Below are 26,570 nucleotides of genomic sequence, written 5' to 3'. Positions count from 1 at the left end.
CTGAGTACTAAAAGCTCAAATTTTAAATTTGTTTGTTTGTTTGTTTTGGGTTTTTTGTTTGTTTGCTTGCTTTTGAAAAAAATCAAACTTGGGCTCTTACATGCACTGGGAATTTTTGCTTCTAAAAGAAAGAAATGGGAGCACAGGAGAGAGCTACCCTTTGTCTATGTGACTGACTTCAAGGCAGCAGAGGGGAGACAATGTTACTGGCATCTGGGCACATCCTTCAGAAATCACACCCCCAACTCGGCTCAGGACTGTGCCATTTAACTTGACTGCACGCTATCATGTTCAAACATGAGAGAATGTTGTAACCCAGACGAGTCTCGTATGTCCTCATAACTGCTTGGGTGTTATGACATAAAATCCGTTTTAGTTTTGGATGCCAAGGGCATGACGGTTCAAGATAACACACTGGACCAAACTGACCCATGGGCAGACTCCATTGGAGCTGCAGGGAGGACCTGTCTCCTCACACAACACTTTTAACATTTCCTTTCACAATCTCTGAACCTTTAAAAAAAAAATAAAAATCTCAAACTACAGCCAGGCTTCTGAGGGTGTTATGCGGGAACAGCCTTAAGCCAAAAGCACCACACGTACCAGAAACAATGCAAGATTAAAATGGCTGTTCAGCTACTGCCTGCTTTCCACACCTGGCAAGGTTGGGACTGCTCAGAGGACCAGGTCCACATGAGGAAAAATGTGGCCTCCCCAGTAAGCAACCCTCACTGGTCACACAAACAGCGGACAGACACTGGTGATACCCATCAGCTATACTGTGACAGGTTCAAGAAGGAGAGAGCATCCATGTATAAATGTGCCCAGCAGGTTGGGGACAGCATCATGGAAACGCTAAATTTGTCCGACCTCTTTCCCTGCCAATTGCCCAACTGGGAGCAGAAGGAAGGTTGATGCTCCAAGGGTTTGGCTCTCTCCAGGTTCGACAGGACCCTGGGAGAAGTTGGAGCACTAACACATCCTCTGGAGTGCAGTGCACTCCCCTGCTTCAGCCCTTTGTAGCCCTGCCACCACAGGCACCAAAGCTAACATTTATCGGCATGAATCCAGCGCTACCTTGTTTCACAAAATCTGCAGAGAAGGCATCTACAGGTACTGTACTGCCTCATTGCCTTCGTTCTTTGTTTGGTCTTTTATTTCTTCCCCCCCTTATGACACTGATCTAACTTCTCATGTAGCTAAGTCAATCCCAGGGCTTCCTACAGGTGGTAAGAGGAGCAGTTGCCTGTATTCATGCAAGAATAAGGGAGAAGAAACCAATTATTTGTTCAAAAGGTTTCTGTCCACAGTGGTTGAAGATAAAACTCGAAAAGCATCTTGGAACAACAAAGCGTAGTATTCAACTGCACAGGCAAAAACCTGGAAGGTGGTTTGGTTTTTTTTTCTTTTTGGTAAAGGCTGTTTTCCACTTTCGATGAGGTCTTGAAAGTGAGACAGAGGCTTTTGCATGTGCCTGTCTGTCCCCCCACCCCAGACACACACACATGGCCTGCATGCTTAACCTTCTGGCAGCTTGGCTGATGCATAGCTAGTATTACTTGGCCAGTTACTTTTTAGAGAGCAAAAGCAGCCAAGCTAAGTCACATTCACCCAGAAAACAAACAAACGACACAAAAAAATGCTATGCATAAGGTGTGGGACCTTTTGTTCCTATTTTCTTTTAAAGTCTCCTTTCTGCCAGTAAAAAGTATGCAGAACTCCTGTTTAGTAGCTACCCATGCAAAACAGCTTCCTCGGGCCTGAGTTTTTTCCTCCTGCCATTTGTCCACCTGTTGAACTCTGCCTGTTTCGATGGAGCTGCTCCTACTTGAGAAGGGTGTGATGGCACATCCACGGCGTACCAACATGAGAAACCGTTGAGACCTCCAGGTTTAGTGCCAGTCCAACCTGGCACCTCTTGCCTGGCATGACCTAATGCATGCAAACATACTGGTTCCTGCACGTCCCAAAAGGAGACTAGCTGTGTTTGCAGTATAACGTATGCTAGGAACGCAGGGCTTGCTAATGAAGTCATTGGCTGCCCCCAGCTTGCAGTTCTCCTTCCTGCAACTTGCGTGCTTTTGCCATGCCCTAAAAGCGAGAGCAGAATCCGTACCCACAGTAAGGAATGTAGTAATCCCTTCATGTTTTAGTTTTGCATATTTGAAAGGAAGCAGCCCAAGCTATTGAGCTATAAACAGGAAGACACCCTGACTGCACCTTTGACTTTTACCGTGTAGGTCAAATATCACAGCCGCTGTGATAGCTCTCTGCATGTGATCATTAAAGGAAAAAGAAAAATCTGAAACCGAAGCAGCCGGTTCCAGAGTTCTCAAGGAGAGTCGCAACCTGTCTGCATTACAGCCAAGAGATCTGTTCCTTTGGCAGGTTAAGCAAGTTTCACTACATCAAGGGTGGAGAGGAAAAAGATTACTAGAGCTACAGCCCAAGATAAGCGGGAAGATAAAGCTGAGCAGTACAAAGGATAGACACAATCTTCATCTCTCTCTTTTACTTTGCAACATGGATGTCATTCTGCCTCGAGAAAGCATTTATCACCCAACTTGGATTGAACTTCAGCAGATGCCAAGTCACATCCACATTCACAACCTTTCTTTCAAAGTTAAACACTCCCTTCACCAAGGCTGCTTTCACTTAGAGAGTTTCCTAACTATAATTAAGGGGGAGTGTGTGGGGGGAGAGAGTATTTGTGTTGCCTTCTCCTCTAGAAGAGTATGCCTTGATTAGATCTTACATGTAACGCTGAAAATGCTCAACCTCACTGTTTAGCCTGCCAAGATACAAGGAGAACAGGAACAAAGCTGTGCTTAGAAGTTATTTTCCCATTGTGACTATAACAACATATTTTGGCCTGACAACACTGGCATACTTTGAATACGAAAGCCAGGCTCATAAGTCAGCCTGGCTTTCAGCATCTTACAATGATAAAGAAAAATGATATGACATTCATCAGTTCCAAAAAATAAAGATAAACATTCAACACTTCAAGTGAGAATGTAGTGCAAAAAAAAAAAAAGGAAAAAAAAAAACCCACACCAAAAAGAAGGGCAAAATAAGGACATGCACAGAAATGCTCATATTCAGCCACAAATACAGGTTACAGTGACATGTGCCAGCAGCTCTGAAGTGGCCACTATTGCAGCTTAGAAGAGAGCCAGAGCCACAGAGGATGAAACTTGACTTTTTTGTTCTAATTTAAATCAACGAATTGTGGCTCTGAGCCATCCTACCAAGCAACCCAAGAACAGCAGACAAGCTTGGGAAGGTACAGAGCCCTGAAACCTGCACTTCATATGGTGGTTATTAGTCTCCACAGCATGCCTGCAAACACACATACACTTGGACAGTACTGAGGGTGGAACACAAAAATGCAACCACGACACACAGGATGAAAGGAAGGAGACAAAAATTTGAGCTTAATACTAGGGAGGACTCCCTTGCACCAAGTGCTAGCTAGCCTTGATTAACCTCTCCTCTCTCAGAGAAAGTGGTGGAACTCTATTTAAAATGAGACCAGAGAGAGAGCCAGAAGAATTTGCAAATAATAATCCCAAAATGGATAGAGGAAATTAGGACTTTTCCAAACAAGGTCTGATGCACCTCTGAACTAAACTCTTAACGTTTAAGAACTGCTACGCAAAAACGCAGATAACTTGCTACACACTATGCTTTTCGCAGCACAGCTGTATGTGAAAAAACTCTCCTCGTAATCTCTTCCCTCCCCCATGCGCAAGGAATTCCACAGGTGAGCCAAGAGGATCCAACTGTGCTCCGACTGTGTGCCAGTCAGCCCTCTCAACAAAATCACATTTTTCAAGTGCTTGACTGCCTTTCATTCCATCCTCCCCGTGAGAATCACCTTCCGCTTCCCCTCTTCTGCCACAAGTTTCCTCTCCCCTCTAACAGTCACGTGAACAGGATGACTAAAATGATACTGCACAAGAATTCCCCCAGGTTCTTTCCTCTTTCTTTTTTTGAAAAAAATGGGCAGAAAAAGTTTTCAGCCCCACACTGTAATGCAGAGTGTGATTTCAGAAGGGTGAATATTCCACCGGAACAGCAGCAAGTGAATACTTTGCTACTTTTCATCGAAGAAGAGACTTCTGTAAAAACAAACAAATGCAGACAAATGCAGAATTCAAGTGCCTTACTCCTTTTTTCTCCCCGTGGATGGTGCTGGATCAGTGCCTAAGGGAGGTGACTCATAGGATGGGGGGGAAAAAAAAAAAATAAAAAAAAAAGCATGTGTCCTACTGAAGTGACATGCAGATCCTGCTGGTCACATCCCTGTCTTTACCGCATCTCCAAAAAGGGCTGCTGTATTTTCTTAATGCTGAGAGGATTTGCGTGTTTATCATATAAGCTTTCTGGAGGTCTTGAAACAGGGCAGCCTACAGCTTCAATGCCAAAACCAGAACGTGGGCAGGTTTTGACTGGCTGGCTCAAGGCTAGAACGAGGAGTCAAAGCATCCTGAAAGAGGCAACTGCAAGACGCAGCTGCTCCCAGCTCCGGGTCCCACTGGATTATGAACAAAACCAGGAGCTCCTGCTTTGCATGCAGATAACCTGATCAGCGCCACTTCGGCTCTTGGAAAGGAAGCATCCCTCAGCATGCGTGGGAATTCTTCACCTCTAACTCTAGGGAGTAAAACCACACTGTAGCTGCACACTGGGTTTCCATGACTGCTCATGTGCTCCACATCCCTAAGAGAAAGGGCTTGCCTGCCTCAGACACCTGGGCAAAAGGAAGGTGTGGAACAAAAGGGTGTATCTGCAGCCTCTGAGCAGGGTCCAGAGTTAAGCCTCTCCCTATAGTAGCACAAGCATTGCTGGCTTTCAGTCAAGAGAGGTTTATGCCAGGTACGTCTGATTAGAAGGAGCAGCATGTCCAGAGGGGGAGCAGCAAGCAATTTCACTGAGGCCTGGTTGGGAAAGTCCCAGCATTTAAATCAAGATTAATTCTTGAGTGCAGGATCCAGTGCATGTATAAACACCCTCCTCCTCCCTCACGTCTTCACGCCTGTGGAAGCGCAGTGAGGAGGCCAATGAATCCGGGCATTATCAGTCCAGAGAGATCATCTGACAGTATCAAGTTCAGGTTCTGGCTTCATATCCCACATATTATTCTAAGTTTCTCCACTTTACCACTAGATGTACCCTATACTCTACTGTATTACACATGGCTGTTTCTCATCTCCCTCATGATTTCTGAGCAGTTTGGTATCAAAACCAAGGGTACGATCCTCATACTGCTGATGCTTGTCTAAAGACAAGAGCGCCACACATTCAACCATTCAGAGACTAAGAATAAAAATCAGTGGTTTCCAACCTTCACCAAGTGTATTTAAAATACAGGTTTTTTTTCCCTCCAACATAAAGAGTTACTCAAGTCCACCAAGCTAGTCTGGGAAGGACTGAGCTGGTCAGATGCCCTAAGTACAATTTTCTTCCACTGTTTTCTTCCCTGAGATCTTTCACTTACATTGCTACCTTCAAATAACTTCAGCCCAAATTGTCTAGAAATGTAGGAAAACACAGGGAACTCCTCTTCAAAGCTTCTGCCATTTGACATGCATGGGAAGTATATTGTCTAGAAATGTAGGAAAACACAGGGAACTCCTCTTCAAAGCTTCTGCCATTTGACATGCATGGGAAGTATATCCTAAACAAACAGAAAGTGAAGCAGCAGCATTTTTAGGAGCAGTCACTTAATATACTGCTGCTAACCTCCTCCTTAAAAGTCTCGTGAATATGACTGGAACTTAAGTCAAAAGTGCAGTAACATTATACCCTTGGGTTAAAGAGTTTAGTCAGTTGTTTGTTTGTTAAAACATGTAGAGAATCTGTATTGACAATGTATTTCCAGTGCTAATTACCAACATCACCCACTTAAGAGAGCAATCCACTCAATCCTTGCCAGTTGTAATCACAGGAACCAGAAAGGTGCAGGTAATTTTTGCAAATCAGACACAATCTGTACTTGGACCAGTTTCTGTTTGTCTTCTCTTTTTGGGTTGTTTGGTATTTGTATCCTGAAAAAAACCCCAAAATGACCCAAAAAGCCCCCAGCCACGCATGCACACTTCACAACAAGTCAAGAGACATTCAAATACCTAAAACCCAACCATTTGGTAAATGTCCTCTTACAACTGCGGAGCAATCTCAAAACAAATTTCAAGTACCACCAAATATTCTAGTGGTAACCAGTGTTGAACACTAGCATAGGATAAACAAAACAAAGCTGAACAGCAAGGAATCCCATGGCTATGCTGGTAAGAAAGCCATTGCAATGCATGCAATGAAAGAGCAGGGTGGGGCGAACGGGTCCCGGGAAGGATCAGATTGGGAAGCACTGACTCATTTTAGCCACATGTCTGCAACCAGGCGCAGCAGGAGATCCCCCAGCTAGCACTCCCCACGGCACCCTGGCGCTGCAATCTTGCTGGAGTGGCTCATTATCCTCATGGAGGCCCCAGCACTTATTAGCTCTGTCTATCAGGGCTAACACGGTCCCGGCGAGCCCCCCCACACAGCAGCATGTGGCGGCATGTGGGTGTAGCAGTCCCCCTTGGGCATCCCCCCGGGAATTGCTGTAGCCCACTTTGCCACACAGACGTGCCGTAAGCATCCCCTCAAGTTCAGTGGGGGCTGCCGTGCTGTCTATCTCCCTGCACAATGAGGTTCTCCCGGCAAAGCAAAAATAGCCTTACAGCAGGGCGGCAGACAGCATCATCAGGATGACATGAGCATTATTATTTAGATCCACCAAGACTAGCTTGGGTGCGCTAAGGCTGCAAAACCACCTGTGATTATGTTCAAAGGACAGATCAGAAAGCCCTTTTCAGTGCTACCAGGACAGCCTGCAAAGTTAACCAGTGCCATGCAGCTGCCAATACATGATACCTAAGGATATACGATACACACACATGCACACAAAGGATTTTGTATTTTTAACCTAGAACAAAATTTTGCTTTGCTGTGAATAAAGGCAAGTTGTGAGCATGAGTGCGAGGAAAGATACTGATCTACAAATCCAAAGGGGCGGGGGGTATACCATTTCTGAATAATTATGCTGTATTCACAGATATTTAAGCAACTACTTGCTACACAGAATCGGCAAGTTCAAACAGGCCGAGATTGATACAACTGCATTCAGAAGCTTGGCTCAAAGTTACTCCTGTTCCCTACCAGCAGCATTGTCAGAACACCTCAAAGGAAAAAAAGGAGACAAATATTTGCCTGATGATGCTGCGACAACGAAGTGATTCAAACCATGCTTCCTAAGCAAAGCTTCCCAAAGGACAGCAAAAGACAGCATTCACTTGCAGTTTGCATCAATCCTTGCGTAAGGGAGGGCAGAAGAGGCAGAAAATGCAGTGTGAGCTTCCCAGTATCACTTCACCAAACTGCCTGCCCGCGGTCTGCATTAAATTCAGAGCAGACCTAAATGAACAATGCCAAATACTGCAAGAAGATTTCCAAGATGTAAGAAACTCTTTCATAAGGGACAGTATTAAACAAGATCCCTCTGAGGCCTGTGTGGTTCTTCAAGCTTGGAGTAACAACAATAAAATTAAGTAGGAATAAGATTTTTTTAAAATGTTCCAAAAACCTGGCCTGGGACATTCTGAACTACTGTTTTCTCCCATCTTTTTGGAAATTAGAGGTTTTCAGGAAAGTTCTCTAGTTATCATAGCATATAACTTTAGTCAATGGCTTCATTGTTGATTTTTTAGGAAACTTCATGTTTAAAGAAGTATTATTAGATGGTAAGAACAATTAAAGCAGTTTTAAATTTTAGCATCAGAAAAAAGAAGAAGAGAAAGAGAGAGAAAAAATTAGAGAAAGGACAGAAGGTGAAAAGTTTTATCTTTAAGAGCAACCATGATTGAAAAAGTCCCAGGTACATCCTGCCCCCTCCCCTCCCAAAAACTGCTCCCCTTTACCAACCAAGCAAACATAAGCCCCAGCTACTTCTTAGAACCAAGCAAAGCCCTCATGCAGTTGCCTCCCTCTCACACGCCACTGTTGAGCAATCCTGATGGCACACAGTGCAGAACAACTTGCTGCGTCACACAGCTCAAGGAGGAAAAAATAGATGGTCACAGCAATGCTGGGGACACTGCGCAGATGGAGCCGAATACCTCCCCCTGGCACAAACACACACACATGCATGCAAGCAAGGAAGCTGCACTAGATAAGAGAAGCACATCTTCATTAAACCAGGGTCTCCACATCACCCCAGTATCAGCAGTCACCAAGTAACTCGAGGGGCAAGGAAGTAAGGGGTTATCACTGCGCACACACAAGTTGTGCAAACTTTTCCCAGCGCTGCAGACCGCATCCTAGCAAAAGAGGTTTCACGTGCTCAGCCCATTTCCTCTCCTGTTCCTGAACATGTGGTCCTCCTTCCTCACCAGCAGTGATCTCACAGCTTTCCCCTGCCGAGCAGAGAAGCACTAGGAAAAGGTTTCATGTCTTGTTGCATGCCTGTTTATTCAAGTGCAGTAGCTGGAAACAGAATTCCCCGCATGACTTGTACTATTTTACAGGAGTTTGGGAACTTTTGCCCTCAAGTGAAATTAATTTTGGTGCAGTCCATGAGCAATACGGATTGCCTTATACTCCTTACCCTCAGTTTGAAACGGTCAAGAAAACCAACACATTGAGGTGGTTTGATGTCAAAAATGAGCCACACAGAAGCTGTACGCCTCCTCTGTTTCAAGACATCTTTCCACATGAAGCACTGGAGAGCTGACTCTGAGAATTTACCTAAAAAACCCTGAGAGTGTTTAGAAAACTTCAGCTAAGAGAGCAGCCTGAAGAACTCCGCATATCTATGGATGCCCTCAAGAAAAAGAAAGCAGCATTTGCATATTATGTGCTATTTACCAGTTGTATAATGGCACTACTACTTTAAAGACTGTGTCTTTGCCTAAGCTGTGTGCATCATGCAGGTGAGCATCATGGCTCAAAAAAAATGAGTGAAAGGCCCTGGCTAAACACAAACACCAAGATTCCCCTCACTGTTTTTTACAGCTTGATTAGTTTCCCCAAATGCTGACAATCAGCTGCTATCAAGTAGCCTATGTTTAAAAAAGGGGAGAAAAGAAAGAGGAAAAACCGTGCTGACCCTGAGAGGGGGTACCTCCTGCAGTTTACTGGTTCCAGCATGCTGAACTAGAACAGGTTGAGCAGGTTAGATACTGGGGAGAGAAAAGGTAAAGCTGGAAGACATACATTAAAGGTGGAACGACAGCAACCACAAATGCAGTTTGAGATAGATTTTTTCCTCATTCTCATCGGTAGTTGGCCCAGAAGTCTTTTCAGACAACAAGAGGAAGAGAGTGAACACACACTCATTAGAGAAGCGACGCAAGTATTTCTGACGTGCACACACAACAGGCTGAGCAAAGATTACCTTAACATACAAACTCTCCCAGCAAACTTTCTCACCACTAGCATTTTCTACCCAGAATCATCCAACCAAAGTACAAGTACAAGCTAGAAGACGAACCACCAACCAAAATGCCAACAAAACAACATGTTACTTGTTAACCTTGAGAGCTAACATCTCTGCAAGAATCACCTTAATGTCAGGCTTATGGCAAAGGACTAACAGCACCTCAACTCCCCACACAGATCACCTGGATTTTCTAGTGCTTCCTAAGTTAAGGCTTGTATTTATTTTGTAGCTCTTCAAGGTGAGAAGGGGAGGTAACATCCCTGAGAACACCAAACCTTCAGAGGAGGTGATGTTCCTGAAAGGGTACTTAGGCGGAAAGATCAAGGTCTTGTGCTACCATGTGCTCTGCGACTGGAGTCTAATCTGTCAAGTGGCTTGTGCTCATTTGAACTGTGACAGGGGTAACAAAGCAGCACTAAGCTACGCTCAATACACTCTGTTATACGGAGATTTATGTTACTGCCCGTGAGGCGGGTGGTATTTCTCTGCTACGTCAGACCACCTTCCCCTCGGCACAAGCCACACCAGAAACCTAAACTTACTGAGAGCAGCGTGTTCCCTTTGTTTGCCTGCAGAAAAACAAAACATAAAAATCCACAACACAAAAATCCACAACCTTACAAAGCACAAGATCAGACTTAGCTATTACTTAAAGGCAACACGGAAAATCTAGGACTGATAAGCACACTGAAATCTTTCTTATGTTTAGGTACTGAAGAGCTCTGGAGATGCAAGTACAACGTTCCTCATTGTGTACGCTTCGGTTCTCAAGAACAATGGAGCTAATTAAGGTCAGCGTATAAATCTTAACTCTGCACTTCCTTGCTTCGCTTGATTCTAATCAGAACTCGGCATTCGTGTTTTTGTGTTAACTTCCTTTGCTGTTCTTTAATGATAACTGAAGGGGGATACTGTCCAAGGCTACAAGCAGCGTGTAACATGACTGAAATCATGGCATCTCCTTTTGGCTCTAACAGCTCACAGAGGTACTGTGGCACAAGAGCTCCTTCAAAGTCTCTTACCGCTGAAGATATCCAAGGAAGGGTTTTTTGGAGTACCCTGTTTATGCCTCACGTGAATTAAACGAAAGTTTATATAAAGTCTTTACAAAAGATGACCAATCTACTCAGCAACAGTGAGAGAGACGGAAGTTTCTGCCTGGGACCATTAAAAATACTTAGTGTCGTCTTCTAATTCTCATCGAAGACACAGAAAACCAGACTCTTATTGCGATACTGTTGTTTAAAACCCTGACCTTTTCCTTCCTTCTTTCTTTTTTAATCTTCTTCAAAACATAGGGATCCCAGCAGAATACCAAACATTTACTCTGGATATAACTGCTGACAGGCGAGAGAACAAAAAAACCTTCTCTCCACCTGTTTCCCCATCCTTATTTACAAAATGTATTAGCGAAAATGTAAGAAACATTTTTTAATTGCAGAGAAAACAAAACCAGCTATCACATCTCACCTGTCTCCTACAACTACAGTCATCAATCACTAGAAGCAGAAATTAGTGTGTTTGTTATCCCTGCTCAAGAATTAGGGCACTTGCATTTGCCGAAGCTCATCTTTCACTAGCATGCTGACAGTGGTTAAATCATCCCCCAAGTATAAGGAATGGATTTGAAAGCCTCTAATGCACCCTGCTTCTTCATATTTAAGAACACTGCCTACCAATTACTACATTGAAATAAAAGCTCCTTAGGAGATGACCAAAGAGACATTTCTATTGTGCAAGACAATAAGAGAAGGCCTTTTCACATGCGTGAAGTGTCAATCATTTTCAGCATGGTGAGTTCCTTGGCTATTTGTTTTTAGCTTCCAGATCTTGTATGTTCAGTTTTTCAAAGCTACCCAACGTTTAACACCAGATTTCACCTTGGTCATCTTTGCAAACCACCGGAAACCAAACCGTGTTGTAATTAGGCAGTTCCTCTCCTCTTCTGGAAAAAAAATGTAAGAAAAGCTCATCATCACATTTGGCTGTGCTCTGCCTCCAAAAGCTGCCATCTTAAGCAAATGCCAGACTGCATGTGCTAGACTGCAGAGATCCTATTTGTACTTAGGGGCTGGGCATTGTTATTGCACTGCACCCTACAAAGCACACACCACGTACGGGAAGTGGGCCAATGCCATAAATAACATAGGAGCAATTCACAGGTGGAATGCAAGGAGAGGATGGATTCAGCCAGATCTTGAGGACACACTCTGCCTATTGGATATTTGCAAAGTCACAGGCGTCCTGTACGCATGCCTGCCCAAGAAACACAGATCCATGTTAAAGAGAGTGGGGAAATCATTAAAGCATATGCATCTCTGGCCTTTATAAGGATCCAACATTCATCTTCCAACCAGTATGTTACAATCTTCACCACGCGTATGCTCTTCATTTGCCAGTGAAGGTGGCCAGCTAAAACATCAAAATTCATAGGTTATTCTCCAGCGTGTGTGTTTTCTATCTTTCTCAAAAAACTCATTCAGCAACATATACATACACGTAAAGTGTTGTTTTCCAAAGACGTAATTTGAACGTCAGAATACTACCATACCCTGATAGCAAAAGCAGCTGTTTGTCTCTCCAGAGCGCATTAAAAAGAGAAGTTTGGGAAAATTATCTAGCACTGAAAATAAGATTGAGAATGAAAGTGCCTTCTTAATTAAAAGAAGAAATACCTTCTTTGATAGGACCCTTTGTAAGCATGCTTCAAAGCATATCTTCTGCGATCCAGATCTTCCAATTTGAGTTTCAAAGACTTCTGCATGTGGTTGTTGCATGTGGTGTTTCGCATGTGCCAAAAAAAAAATCCCTAAACTTTGAGACCTGTTCCTGAGATGGTGCATAAACAGCCTATGAGTACCTAAGTAGGATGTAGATAAAAACATTATGAAGAATTTTGCTAGGTATGGAGTAAGGAGTGGAAGCAGAGGAAGAAGGTAGATACCTGTGATGTTTTGGTTTCATATGAAACACTTCAAGTGAGTTTGCATTGCCACACTTACATGGACAGCCTGATGAACATCAGCCATGGACACTGCGGCTCTGCTTACCAAACCGGGGAAGTTGTGGCCGAAATACATATATTATCCCTTTACTCTTTTCAGACTTGCCACAGAGCCTTTAATAGCTACCCACTGGAAACTGGTAGGAAGGTAATTTCTCACCTCCCTTCTGGCATTCATATCCTATTAAGATTTTCAAGTTGCATGGAGAGCATGTCTTTGGCAGGGAGGAAAATGTGATTTTAAAGTGATAGGCACAGACCATCCTCAGTCATAGAAACGGAAAAGAAGTAGTTGGCAAAGTCTCCTACCCCCAAAGGAAACCCTTTTGGAGCAAGTGGAGGCATCGCCCTTCCCCCTGAAGCCTGATCCATGTTCTGCTGGAATGCAACACAGTAAGTCAAGCAAGGTCTTCTCTCTACCTCAAGGTCCCTCGCTAAAGCTTACAAACCACTACCACCACTAAAGCCCGCAGCAGCAGCCCAACTTCTCTGTCTGCATTTCGGGGAGATGCAGTGGTGGAGATGGAATAAGAGGCTTGCAGCCTCGTATTTGGTGGCAGAGTCTAGACCCCAAAGGGCTCCTCAGAGTAGGCACTATTCGTAGATAAACTCCCTAGAGAGCTACCATGACAGTGCAGATGGAAAGCCTTCAGAAAGCCTTTACTGATTGTAATCTATTGATTTGAGACACTGCTTTGGAAATCCCCAGCTCTTTCAGAGCTACAGAAAACTCTTTATACATACACACACTCCTTCCATTTAGTTTATGCTCCTGCTGGAGATCTGAGAACATTCAACTTTAATTTGCTGTGACTGAGAGAAGGCCATAGTGTCAGTGCCTCTAGCACGAAAGTGTGAGGATTAGCATACCCTGAATTGCAGATTTACTTATGTACTGATAATTGCAGTGCCATTCCGGTTACATGAATTTTGAACTCAAAATTACTATGATCTAACTCCTTCCTCCAAATTCCTATGAAGCCCCAAGAAAACAAACCCCCAAGCCTCCAAATCAGTTCCTGATACTAGAAGACTTGCTATTTCCAAGAAGACTTGCTCTTTCCAGTACTGGTCAAAAAGAAATCTCTGTAAAACACTCCATTTTTTTAAAACACTCCAGAGCGAGAGCATCGTCTCCAGCTCTCCTCCTTCAGAGCAATTCCTGTTCCTGATACCAGACACTGGTAGATCTCCCGGTTATCATACCAGATTGCAACAACCCTCCCTAAGCAGTGGCAGCAGCAGAGATATGGAGGCAGTTAGCTTGCAGCACATTCAGATGAATGAGAAAACCGGGTTTTCTCACTGGACATTGAGCACTCTCCAAAAACCTTTGCTCTCTCCAATGGTGACTGTTTCCACAGGAGGCTCAGGCCATTCCTGAGCAGGCTGGCAGCTGTAAGAGAGTTCTGTGAGATGCCCTGGGCTCACAATTCTCTGTTGAAAATTCTGGCCAAGAGTCACCCCGGTCAGAAAAGGAAGCAGGTTTTAACCTCTTTTTCTGAATGGTGCTGCCCAAGAGAACCTTCCCCCTCCACCCCTGTCTGCTGTGCCCATTCAACTTGACTTGTTGACAGGGAGCCAAGGAGCACAACAAAAAGAAACTGGACTTTATGTGAGAGGCTATGACTCATTTACAAATGAAGTGTTGCACGTATTGTGGGAGCCAGGAAGGGCAGCATCAATTTAACAGGTAAAGACAACACCACAACAGCCCAATACAGACAGACTTACCCAGAGAAGAGATGAGCAGAAAAGAGTGTTCCTACTTCACAAAAGGTCTGGCTATTGCAAAAAAGTTTTGCCCACATGCAAAAGAACAACAAATAAGAGCTCTGGAGGGTTTTTTCCTCCCTTCCTTTAATGAAGTAAAAATAATGAGAAAAATTACTTTCTATGGAGAGGACAGGCACTTGAGAGCATAACAACACTGATATTTTCTAACTCAAAAATGCAACCAAAAGTCCTTCCCTCCTCTGCTCAGCTGAATGTCTAACGACCTGGCTGCTATGAGGTGGAAAAATGGATAAGAAATTTCATCCTCTGCTGGAACAGTAATAAGCACTCTTATGGCACAATATTTCCCTTGACCAAACCACTTCATTGGACTTTTTCCCCTAAAAGGTCTTTTAAAAGTCTGGATTTAAAAAATAGTTCAGTCAGTTAAATAAGAGCCAGAACAAGGCAGAGGGCAAGAAACAGAAGAGATAATTTATGTAGTATGTGCCTACACATTTCCCCCGCCCTGTTCAGATACTGGCAGACTAACTTCTTCACTCCTCTCCCCCGCTCTGAGCTTATTTGGTGTAAGTACAGTAATATTTGGGGAGGCTCCTGCAGGACCTTCACGAGCTATGTTGATTCTTCAGTAGCATATTCACAATTTCTGCTAAGCCTACAACTTCTCTCTCTGGTCCCACACTGTGCAATGCTCCAGGGACACCACTATACCAGGATCAGGTTAGAAATCTTAATTCTTTGCTGTTTTGGGCATGTATCTGTCAGTACTTAGATACCATGGCACAAAAATAGCAAACAATAAAGGAACTGTGTGCAAAAGCAGAGAAAGCTGGACTTGTATGATCATCCAGCTGGCGCGAAGAACAGACACGGCACCACCACAAGCAAGGCCTGCAGGAGGTACACACAAGGCAGGACCTGGCAAGCAGGTCCTTGCTCCAGGGTGCTGAAGCAGATGCAGTTCTGAATGCGATGTGAGAGGCATTCAGCCACAGCACTGGCAGGCCATTGGCCATGATGCTACAGCTAAGTTTGAGATGCCTATGAAAGAATTTACTTCACGCCAACTTAGACTAGAAATACCTGTTTCTGAAGGAGATACCCAGTGGGCAAATTGAAAGTCTTGTGAGCGTGTCATAGCACCAGATAACAAATTTCATTTCACTTTGCATTTATCCTCATCTGCCTACTTGCACATTCATGCTTTCCACTTCAGCAACAGGATTCACTAATATAGTCTGTTATAGCAACAAGAAAGGTTATTCACTGCAAAAATTCAGTAGCACAGGCCTGCCAACCACAACCCTCCTTTCGCAAAACTAGCCTGTTTCAGTGTGCTCAGGATCTTGCCTTTCATGGGTCTGGGGTCACTTGTTGCAGTGCCACTGAGCTCAGTAACAGGTTTCTGCAGTGTCTCACCAAGCTGCGGTGCTGCGGGCCTACACAAGAAGGAGTTCTACAGAGCAGACAGGAACCTGTCAGATGGAAAGAACTTTCAAAAGGAAGATTTTCCTTGCATGAACTTAGGTCCTTCTTAGTGCAGTCAGTAAATACAGCACTCCAGCCTGATAACTTCAAGCAACATCATTAAGAGAAAAATTTAAAGCCAAACAATCTTCTCATCAGAAGGTTCTGATCTGTACTTATTTCTTTTGGGTAAGTCACTGAACCTGGCAGTTCTAAAAAACTTGCTACTAAAGTGCAGTAAGAGTTGCTATACAGGAAACCCGCATAAGCAAAGGTGACTACATCAACATCTGATAGGCCTGGAGTCAAGTCTCAGGGGAAGTCTCCCTTTCCTGCTTCTGAGAGAGGACAAGGTGATGCAGAGTGAGCAAAAGGACAAACCAACCCTGCAAGCAGTCCTTCAGCAAGCAGCCTGAGCTGAGGACCCGGACACAAGTGTCTGACCACCCCAGAGTCCCAGCATTGGAATTCACCCTTGGATGCTGAGAGTGGCATCAGCTGCAACTCAGCAGCTGCCCTGCTTTCCTCACAGCAGACAGAGTAATGACCCAGTCTGGCAAACATGTGGCTTGCAACACCTCTGTTCAGATGAGTCAGACGTGTGATTTATTCAATGCCCAAGGCCAGTATCTCCTCTGGACGTCTTTGTGTCTTTCCCTTCTCATTTTATGTCTCTCTCTCCAACTCTCCCCAGTTCCCATCAAGTATAGGTTAAATAAATATGCAATTGCAAAACTGCATTCCCTCCTGTTTCTCCTCTGCCTGCGCATAACTGTTTAACCCGGACACTATGATACAGAAAAGGCAAAGCTGCAAGCAGCTATTGCTTCCTTTGTGCGGCATTTCGTTATCTTTCCTATTGTCACTGAAATCACCCCTTTCATTCCACCTATAGCACACTGCTTGGAAAATGACTGGTAAGAATCAAGGAAACAAGAGTTCTTCCCTCCCACACAGAACCAGTCTGTAACCAACATCTTGTCGTTTTGCTTATAAGCTATATTCCTTTCCCCCACCTGTCTTGCAGTTTCTTTGTAGGTTGTAAACTCTTTGATATGGGGACTAAAGCTATGTGGGAATTCACAAAGTCTTAATCAGCTCTGAGGTGTTCCACCCATGCAAATAAATGAATACTGAATCGGGGCATGAGAGAGGGGAAGGAACATCCATGTGATTTAACATTTTGTTTCCCCGTTTGACAACTGTACATACTGCTACATTCCTACAAAGGAAACTACATAAAATACATTTGGCTACTTGGATTACAGAGAATTTCCCAGATCTATAGTGCAGTAAGTTGCCTACAGTACAAGCAAGTACTGATGTATATATTTAAAAACAAGATCAATTATTCTGAAGAGGCATCTTCATGATGGCACTTGGATACCTAACTACGTAACACACAACACGACCACAGATGTTCCAATACAACCATACGTATCCACGACTCTGAAGCTACAAATTAAAAGCTCCTATACAACTTGGCTATGTATTTTTGTCCTCTGAGAAAAATGCATCCCATTTGTCAAAATAATAATAATGATAATAGTAACAAATAAATAAATAACAACAACAACAAAAACCCAATACTTCTGGATATCCCTAACAACTCTTGATAATATGTGAAGAGAGCTAGAAGACCCTTCTGAATTCTGACTTCCACAACTTAAGCATCTTAGTGGTTGTAGTGTGTCATGCAATTCTTGTATATCACAGTCCACATTTTCTGCCCAAGTCAGTGTCTTTAGTCAGCCTGCAAGTCCTTCCAAGGAAACAAAACAGCCCCCTATCCTGTAATCCTCTCCAAACTCCTGGGTCACGATCAGCACTCACCTGTGCATGTTTCCATTGGTGGTGAAGGACTGTCCACATACTGAACATTTATAAGGCCTTTCACCTGAGTGCACCAGCATGTGGCGATCAAGGGAGCTCGCTGAGCTCAGAGACTTTCCACAGATGCTGCAGGAATGGTCTGTCCCTCCAGTGTCAGTGTTATGCTAGAGAAAGCAATGATTTTTTTTCATTGAGTGACCCTTCTGAAGTGCCAGTAAAATATTAGTGAGAACTATAAACATCTTAAAAGCAGCTTTAAAGAGCACTCGGCACACCACCTTATATTAAGGTGTGCCCCGTGTATACCTCTCCTCCCTAGCCCTCCCCCCCAACTCCACCCCCACCCTTCATTTTTAACTCCTTAATGCACCAGCACAAGTTTCATACAGCCTGCAAAGTCTGTCACACACAGTATTTCTGCTGGGTGTGCAGCAGAAAGGGACAGAAAGGGATCCAGCAACAATCCATCAGACAAAGGGCACCCTGAGATACCTTAAGCTGTGCAGTGGTTTGGGGTTGGGTGAGTGGTTAAGGGGGAAAACAGAAAAAGTACGTAATTACAAACTTTATGGCAGAAGAAAAACAAATATTCTTTAAAGACTTTCATTTCAAACTGACTGCATAGTAAGAAAACAGAAGTAAACTGCTTCTGAGTATACAGGAAGACTTCTATGGCCATAAGAAGGCATAACAGGGCCAAAATGTGGCCACTATCTACTGTGCTATATGTACCACTCTTTCTTACTTGCATTCAGAGACTTGAAGATTTCTTCACACACCAAAAAAAACCCCCAAACAACCCAGGAGATTAAGAAAAAAAAAAAAGTTCCAGTTACAATACAGGAGGGAAAACTGAAGTAGTAAGTATCCAGTGGACTCACAGTGGTGAACCACAACCTTAGCATCCAAAGCTGAACCTTCTGACATAGAAAAGAATAAACCTCCTTATAAAGTATGCATGTATTTCAAGAGGAGCAAGAAGAGGCCTGCAGCTGACAAAAAAAAAAATGCACCATCCATTAAAAAAGTGTATTTTTAATTCTGCCTCCCAAAACTACTATATCCTGTGAAGGACTGAGAGGCTTTTCTACACTGAGAGGGTTTAAAAATTGTGTCTTCCTGCTTCTTAATTTGCATGACTGGTAAAGGGATCTGTACTCAAACAGGATAAGAAAACAGGACTTATGCCTCATGATGGAAGTGGTTTTCTGGATCCTGGGGATACCTTAAGCTATGCAGAACAGGACATACATCCTTGTTTGAGCCACTGCAGGGAGGGGGACAGGGGGAGTGTTGGGGAAGGAAGGGAGGAAAATTACCCACCTCAGGGTTGGGTTTGTGGGTTTCTTTTTAAAAAGAATATACAAGGGGAAGGCTAAAATAAAAGCAAAACAATTGAGTAAAGTTATAATGAAGCATTTCTGGTTTGCACATGGAAATGTTTTTCACCATCGCAAACCAGACACAGGCAAACCAGAGACTCATCAAGAGCAGGTACTCTGCCTACCTGACGAATGTGCATAGTTAGCTGGTGTTGTGTAGTGCAAATCTTTTCACACAGAGGACAGGTATAGGAAGACTTCTCTTCTTTTGTTTCCTGTGAACAAAACAAAACAAAACAAAATCAGAAGGAATACCAGTATAAAAGAACTTGAAAGCTGTTTCTGCTGGCGATGGAAAAAATATAATCCATCCTAAGTACAAAATTTATCACCCTGAGAGATACCTCAGGGAAGTTTCAGAAACTTCTGAACTTATAAAGAGGAGCCATTTCAACTACCCAAGCACAGCAGCTGTTTTAACAGCACACGGATACTCAGCAGCAGCAGTTTAGGACAGGAAGTGAAGGCAATTACTGTGACTAGCTCAAACTGCCAAAAGAAATTTAGGTGAGCAGAAAGTAATTATTGGAAAACCGCCAGAATATGTGGACAAACGCCACTATCTTCCCAAAAGATCTTTAATAATCACAAGTCATCAGGACTTCAGGTTTTCCACCCCATCTCTATGGAAAGGCACTAGCTCGGTGCCCTTTTCTAGTGGCTGTATGTTCTGCTCCATGGCTGACTCAGAAGGAAGAGCAGCATTTACTGAATCACCAACACCATTTCCCTTAGCATCCTGTGTTTCTCCTGGAAGCATCTCATCCAGGCACACCGGCTATGCCCAACCCTTCTGAAGCCTGAAAGATCTGATGAGATCATAGCGAGAAAGAGGTGACAATGCAAGAGTGTACGTGACTCAAAAAGAACACATTATGAACCCAGTTATTCTCCACCCAGGTGAGAATCAGGAGTAACCATGGTCAAACCATGAGTACAAATAATGAGGCCAACCAGAGAGCTCAGCCTGATTTAAGTATGCCCTTGAGAAACCAAGCAAAGCCGCCACTCTTTCGGCCAAGGATGAAATGCCACTCTCACAGAAACCAAAGGCGTTTGCCTGAATTGTCCGCAAGGATGGCTGCTGCATGACATAAACAGTATTTTCACACCACCTCACTAAGAAGCCCAGGTGTGGCTTCTGCACCAACACCTGTATATTAAAAGGAAGACGGTCTGGCACTGAAAATTAAACCTCATTTTTCTGTAGAATGATGCAAATCTTTACCAGCTAGATTGATCCACCGCCTGTTACCCACACTTCTGAAGACAAGAGAGTACAAAAACCATCTCTGCATGACTGATGGGAAAGTATAATATTTATGCCAAAAGGACATGTTCTACTGAACTTCTTTGCTGGCTATTTTAAGTATCATGAGTAAAATCATGAAAACAAGCAAAAAAGAAAGCCCACCCTCAGTAGGTCTTTAGTTGGGAGGGAGCTGATGAGTGTATCTCTGCATTTCCTCTCCCCACACAGCTCTTCTGCCCCATCGCTGTCCCGAAAGTCATCAACTTGGAAGCAAACATTTCCAGATTGTCAAATAAAAACATTTGTGTAGAACACCGAGAATGACTAACCCAAGCCTCTGTGACAAATCACCTGGCATGTTAGGAGGAAAGGTGCTGACACAGTGTTGAAAGAAGTTTTTTTTAAAGTCTCAGAAAAGCAATATCCCCTCCCACATGATTTGGGGAACCATTCCGGAGAGCCCCCTACTAAAAATTGAATATTGTCTTTTCAAAAATAGGGCCATGATAATTTTCTATTAACTTCAGAAACCTGTGGATTTGAATGAAAAGCTACTTTCCTATTTTGCCTGAAGTAAACAAAGCTTGCGACCTCACTTCTAAAAGTATCAGGACTACAAGGATTAGGTTCTTCCACTCCTCCCTACTGTTTGTCTTGTACATCTTTTTCTAACTGTATTTCAGGGCTGTCTATCCTAAAGCCAGTCACTGTAGGCCATGCACACGGGCCAAGGCCTAACGTACTGTTACTCACAAAACACTAGAAAGCAAGCAAGAAAGGCTGCCATTTGAAGTCTGAATACCCCAAGAAAATAAAAACGAGCTATCCCAGCGCCTCCTCTTTCTATAAACAAACATACAATCATATACACGCATTCCATCCTGCTTATACAACTTTAATTTTACTATATGCAACCTGTCTGTGGAGTAATGTTCAGCTCCAATTATACTGCAACCCTGTTAAAGTTGGCTCAGGACAGAGAACAAACACAGTGGGCCATGAGGAAAATCCCTGCAGCTGTGCTGACAACTTAGATGGTGTTTAATCCCCAGGGTATTTCTGTGAAATTATCAACCTACTACTTTTTTTTTTTGTGTCCCCCCCCCCCAAGAGTGCTGCAGCTCTACATGATGCACTTGATTGTTTCAAAGCCTGCTTTCTAGACTGCCTGCTCTTTGAATCAGTAAACTGAACAGAAGACAGAGTAATTACTGGTTCACCTTGAAGCAAAGATCAGAAACACACTATAGCTCAGACAGAGCTGATTAGTATTGAATCTGGGGTTTATTATTAACTAAAACCCAAACTTTCTCCAGTGGTCACACACGGTACATGCCAAATACCATAACACAGCTCAAGCAAATCCAGGGTAGCTACAACAGGAATGCTGTTGACTGACCCAATCCAGACCAAAAAACATTAGCATCCCTACTACCAAAGCACTCCCACTCACAAATTTAAAACATAGCACTCAGCTACCCCGCTGGAGCCAGGTCGGTGAAAACACACTTCCTGAACTGAAAGATAAAAGCAGCAGCTAATTTGTTAGCTACTCTCCCTTTAGTAAGTCAACCTGGCACCACTGCTCTGCATTCAACTGATGGCAAATGCTCTTCGAGTTGTGCATTAGGTCTATTTGTTTTCCTCCAGCTCAAGAAACACCTTTGTCACACTTTTTTATTTTCTCCAAGAGCAAAGCAACTGAGAAGTTAAAATGGATGCTGCTTGATGTGAGAACATGTTTATTAGACTATGGGTAGACTAGAGCCAAGATAAAGTCAGCATTATGAAGAGAACCATAGACTTTGGGACAAAGGTCCATGGCAAAAGGTTTTGCTGCCAACTCATGGGAAACAACAGTCAGACCCAGAAAACTAGCTAACTGTTATTATCCTTGAAATTATAATAACGGGCACATTCTGACCAGAATCTGAGATCTGTGCGCTGCTACACACTGAAACAATTCCATGCTTTCATTCTGCTATGCTGGAAGTGGAAATTTGCTGTATTAGAGGCTGCTAACTAGATTGATAGCCACTTAATATTTCACATCTCACTTCTATTTTCTCACTAATGTAGCCATTTGCTCCTCTGGCGATAACGATCTTTCAGCCTAAAAACAAACAGGCTATTTACTATGTTTTCAATGTATTTGTTTATTTTTATGCTGTAAGAATCCTTCTTAATCCTGTCACATTTACTCTCGAGCTTCCTTTGATTCGATGCCCATCGAAATATCAGGTGGAATAAAGGTCACTAACGCTAATAAACTTCCCTGAAGCCAAACCACATGGTGTACCGCCGGACAGCTGTGTAATAGCACTGCCACTGAGACTAGTCTGAACTCCAGTCCCTTACTTCACATGATGAAATCAAGGAACCAGGGCAGCCCCTAAGTGGGAATACTGCAAATAAACCTTAAAGCCAGGTGCTACATGATACGATCCCACAAACACTGTTGCCAGTATAGTGTCCAGACTCTTCATTTAAGAATGTTCATTTACAGTTAATGGCTTCTAACTCCTTTCAAGAAAAAAAATCCAAGACAAGTCATAAGTCTGTCAACTGGGCAGCTAGTCGGCAAGCTATTAATAAACAACTATAGGAACATCACATGAGACATGCCTCTCAACCTTTCTGGTCCCTGTTACATCCTGATTCACTTACAAATTCTCCATGCTTCACTACAAGCTCTAAAGTCAAATGGACACAGGGATTTGGGGGATTTCTTGCTGTTCTGCAGCACCTTCATTGGTAGGCCTTGGCCCAGCAGGAGAAAAACACGGATACAAATATTCGCAGCTTTAACTGACAGGACTCTCTCTTTTCACTTGTTTAGGTCGATATTTCTATCAAGCGGTGCCATCAACTGGTAAATGGAAAAAAACTCATAAAAGCTGTATGAATTTGCTCTGCAAGATTTGTAAAAAAAAAAATAGCTCTCCATAGTTTTATTAACAATGAAATAAGGGGACCTTACACTACACACCTGTGAACTGAGCATCCTCATGGATGCTTCATTCTAGCACCACCTGTAACCTTAAATTACCTGAATCTTTCCCCGGGACAGCTGCACACCCCATGAGGGGTCCTACATGATGGCCGAGCCAAGCCCTCTGCCACACTGCTCTTGCTCCTCTCTAAGATCTTTCTTTTCGCCAAGTTTCATGAAATTAACTTGTGCCCCAACAGATTATGCAAACTCAAGAGCCTGCAGAAAGGATGCAGTAGGGAAGAAGTGGCAATTCTTGGTGGCTTTGCCACTGGTAATGGCATCTGCGAGAGCAGCTCACCATTGCATAACATCAGAGCTCATGCTCAAATGTTTTACATTTTACAAGCAAGAGGACCCCTTCAACTCCCAGTTTTCTAAAATTATGTTCTGGAGGGCCACCAGAAAACATACACGGAAAAGCAATGGCAGAAGCAAGAAATACCCGCTGAGGGAAAAAAAGCCAAACTATCAAAGAAACATAATTATGTCTTATCACTTCCCACGCAGCTGCTTATCTCCCTTTCACCCTCCCTGCATCTGGGTTTACACACCTGGTTCCTCCTGCCAATCCGATTTGGTGCAGGAGACTTTGAGGGGGATTTGACATTTTGAGAGTTCCCGCCATTTTCAGCAATCTTCCCCACATTCATCACTGCTGACATCATGGCGTCAATGGAGGACAAGTCCGCTCCGTCCAAACTGTTTGGTGAACTTGGTGATACCTTGTAGCTGTTTAAACTTTCCAGCTGCTTCTCTGGAATTGAAAACAAAAACACATATAGGAGTTGCTAGGCCATCTAAACAATAAAATGCCACAGTATTTTCATCACACTTGCATCACACTCAGCTGGATCATCATGGAGCACAGGCAACAGCCCATAATAACTGGAGCTCTTGTAACAGGAAAAGTTTCTCATATTGGAATGCAGTGGACAAGGTGTACATTTCTTCTCATAGGACATTCACATTTATCTTCATTTTCAACCTTAATTCAGTATTGGGCTTATAGGGTGATTTACCTTAAACTCTCCTGCTGTAAAATGGTATTATTCATGGTACCTTGTGATCACCATGAACTAGTAGAGCAGTACTGATGAATGCACGCTCTGGCAAGCACAATCATTCAAGCAAGCACGTGTTTTGAGCAGAACCGCACAATTAAGGCATTAGTAACACAGTGTAGGGTACTGGCTTCTCTTTCTAGCATAGCTTAAGCCAGCTCTGTATATGGAATAAGCTAAATTAGCAAAAATCCAACCAAAAATCCAACCCCAAATGCCTCTTTACTGCCACAGCTGGCATCTATGTAGTTTTTTTTCTTTTTGGTCTACCAAGCCACATTATTCCATGGAGCATATGTGTTACATCAATGACTAATGCCACAGCTAAAGATGTTAAGATTCATACTTCTCCATCACATTCTGTATGTAGCAGGGATGCTCCTGTCTCAGATACCAAATTCCAAAAACACCTTAAATCCTACCTCTGGTTTCTCAACACACAGACATGTCAAAAATCACAGGTAAGGCCTTCCACCTTCCTCTTTACAACTTTGAAAAGGAAAATGCTTTCAAATTAAACACTCCCCAAAAAGAAGTCTCCCAAACAAACAGGAACACACTGCAAGTCTATTGCTCTGTCACCTCTGGTGGGGAGCACAGAATCTTAATATGCATTTGGAGAAAGTCACTGTAACACAAGAGGATGTGAGCGTGAACAAGGAGGAACATGTTTCCCTGTGAACATTTGATCTCTGCATAATAAAGTCTTTGGAAGATAAGTTTGAGCATTATAAACAGGTGTTTTTTTGAGACTAAGTAATGTGGTGCCAAGTTACTGGGAGCCAAGAAAATCTTAGTTTGGAAACCTGCAGTGGTAGTTGAGTATTTATGTGCCCATGCTTGTGCTCAACCTATTTTACACTGTACAGACAGATAAAGGTTAGGGATGGGGAAAGAAATGTATGCACCAGTGCTTCTGCTCAATGTATCTTACACTCTTCACACAGATAATGGGTATGGATGGGTAAGAAATGTTTCTACAGGCCTTAATCAATGTCCTGATTTACAGAGTCACACCGAGCTAGTCAAACCAGTTACCTTCATTTTTATCCCCTGATTGACTGTGGCTCTCGTCTTGATTGCTGGTCTCCTCACTTAGTGTAGTATGTATAGTAGCGTCTGGCTCTTCGGCCTCTTCTTCAGCAGCACCCTCTAGCACTACGTGAGGGAGAAGGGAAAAAGAAAGGGAGTTAAGTTTTTCTGGAAGCCATTTGAGCAAAATAAAACTACAGCCCTTTAGTTTGAGGGTTCTGCTGACTGGTACATGGGTCTGATGACAGAAGCATGTAAACTGCCAGTACAGCCAAGCACCCGCTCCCACGAGTGGCTGGGCACCGGGCTGGGAGATGCTGTTGCCTCCGCCAGGCAAACAAAGAGAGGAAACCCTTACTGGTTTGGTCCCCGGTATTCAGCCAGAAAAAATGGAGGAGGGAGAGAAGGAGAGAGCAAGCTAGCCTATCACTGACAGTTGTGACATTTGGCTAAGAAGCTGGAAGAATATTCTGCAGCTAGAGAATTTAAGTGATTCAGTTTCATACACACACTCCTCCCCCCTTCTCTTCTTGGAGGATTAGCATTTACTCCAATACATGACCTTTTTCTTCCTTCTAGCAATAGTGAAATGACTGCTGAGGTTTCTGGGACCATTTGGCACATTCCACACACCCACTGCCCAAGGTTTCCAGAGGAGTTGAAGACATGAGCAACCATCATATGTACCGACAGAACTTCTCCACACCCCTTTCTGAAACCACAAACTTATCATTGCTATCGTTGGGGTTTCAGGAAGGATGCCTGTTCTGGCTGGAGAATGACAGGGCAGTTAAACACCATTTTTAGAGGTGACAGGCAATGACTGATGCATGAGAAAGAAAGGAGTTCTCTGCCTGCGGCACCCATGGCAATACCGTCTGGAAAAGGTTATTTATAACACGGAAAACTACCAACACATTTTTAATAGAGAAATACACCTTTCTAACCTTACAAGCAAAATATTTATTTCATTATGGAAACAAACACTGTGGACATTTCATCATCTCGGATTTACAAATCGCACCCAGCAAACTTCACACAGGTTTTCCTTTTTTCAGAAAGCAGAAACCATGGGCCTCAAACTGTGGTTAACTCAACAGGTTTTCTTCCTTCTAAAAAAACCAATATTCTCAAGGATGACATGCAAATCAGTCACGTAACACATCTTCAAATGCTGTTTGAACAGCATTTGCAAACAATAAATGACTACGTTATCCCAACTACTGACGTTTTAGAGCGCACAAGAAAAGGCAGACAATGAGAAAAGGGCCCAGCTCGTGTCAAGCAGTTCCTCATTTCGCTCAGTGCCAGACAACG

General features: G+C 43.3%; 1 protein-coding gene across 2 annotated transcripts in view; it reads right to left on the bottom strand.

The window, feature by feature from the left end:
* The window catches only part of RREB1 (ras responsive element binding protein 1), a 65,588-nt gene extending 40,217 nt beyond the window's left edge, over positions 1–25,371 (bottom strand). Inside the window, exons 1-4 of one of the 2 annotated variants that reach the window (XM_074146164.1) lie at positions 25,260–25,371; positions 23,712–23,914; positions 19,039–19,128; positions 17,532–17,695 (exon numbers count right to left, since the gene is read on the bottom strand). In XM_074146164.1, the coding sequence (XP_074002265.1) occupies positions 17,532–17,695; positions 19,039–19,128; positions 23,712–23,825 (368 nt within the window). In that variant the 5' untranslated portion in view covers positions 23,826–23,914; positions 25,260–25,371. Of the gene's footprint in view, positions 1–17,531; positions 17,696–19,038; positions 19,129–23,711; positions 23,915–25,259 lie in introns of those variants that run through there. The other variant, XM_074146165.1, reaches the window with a different exon arrangement.
* Positions 25,372–26,570: the final 1,199 nt, after the last annotated feature.

The sequence above is a fragment of the Numenius arquata genome, chromosome 4 (assembly GCF_964106895.1).
Source record: "Numenius arquata chromosome 4, bNumArq3.hap1.1, whole genome shotgun sequence".
Lineage (NCBI taxonomy): Eukaryota > Metazoa > Chordata > Aves > Charadriiformes > Scolopacidae > Numenius > Numenius arquata.
Note: the sequence above shows the minus strand (reverse complement) of the source record. Positions and strands in the feature narration are given on the sequence as shown.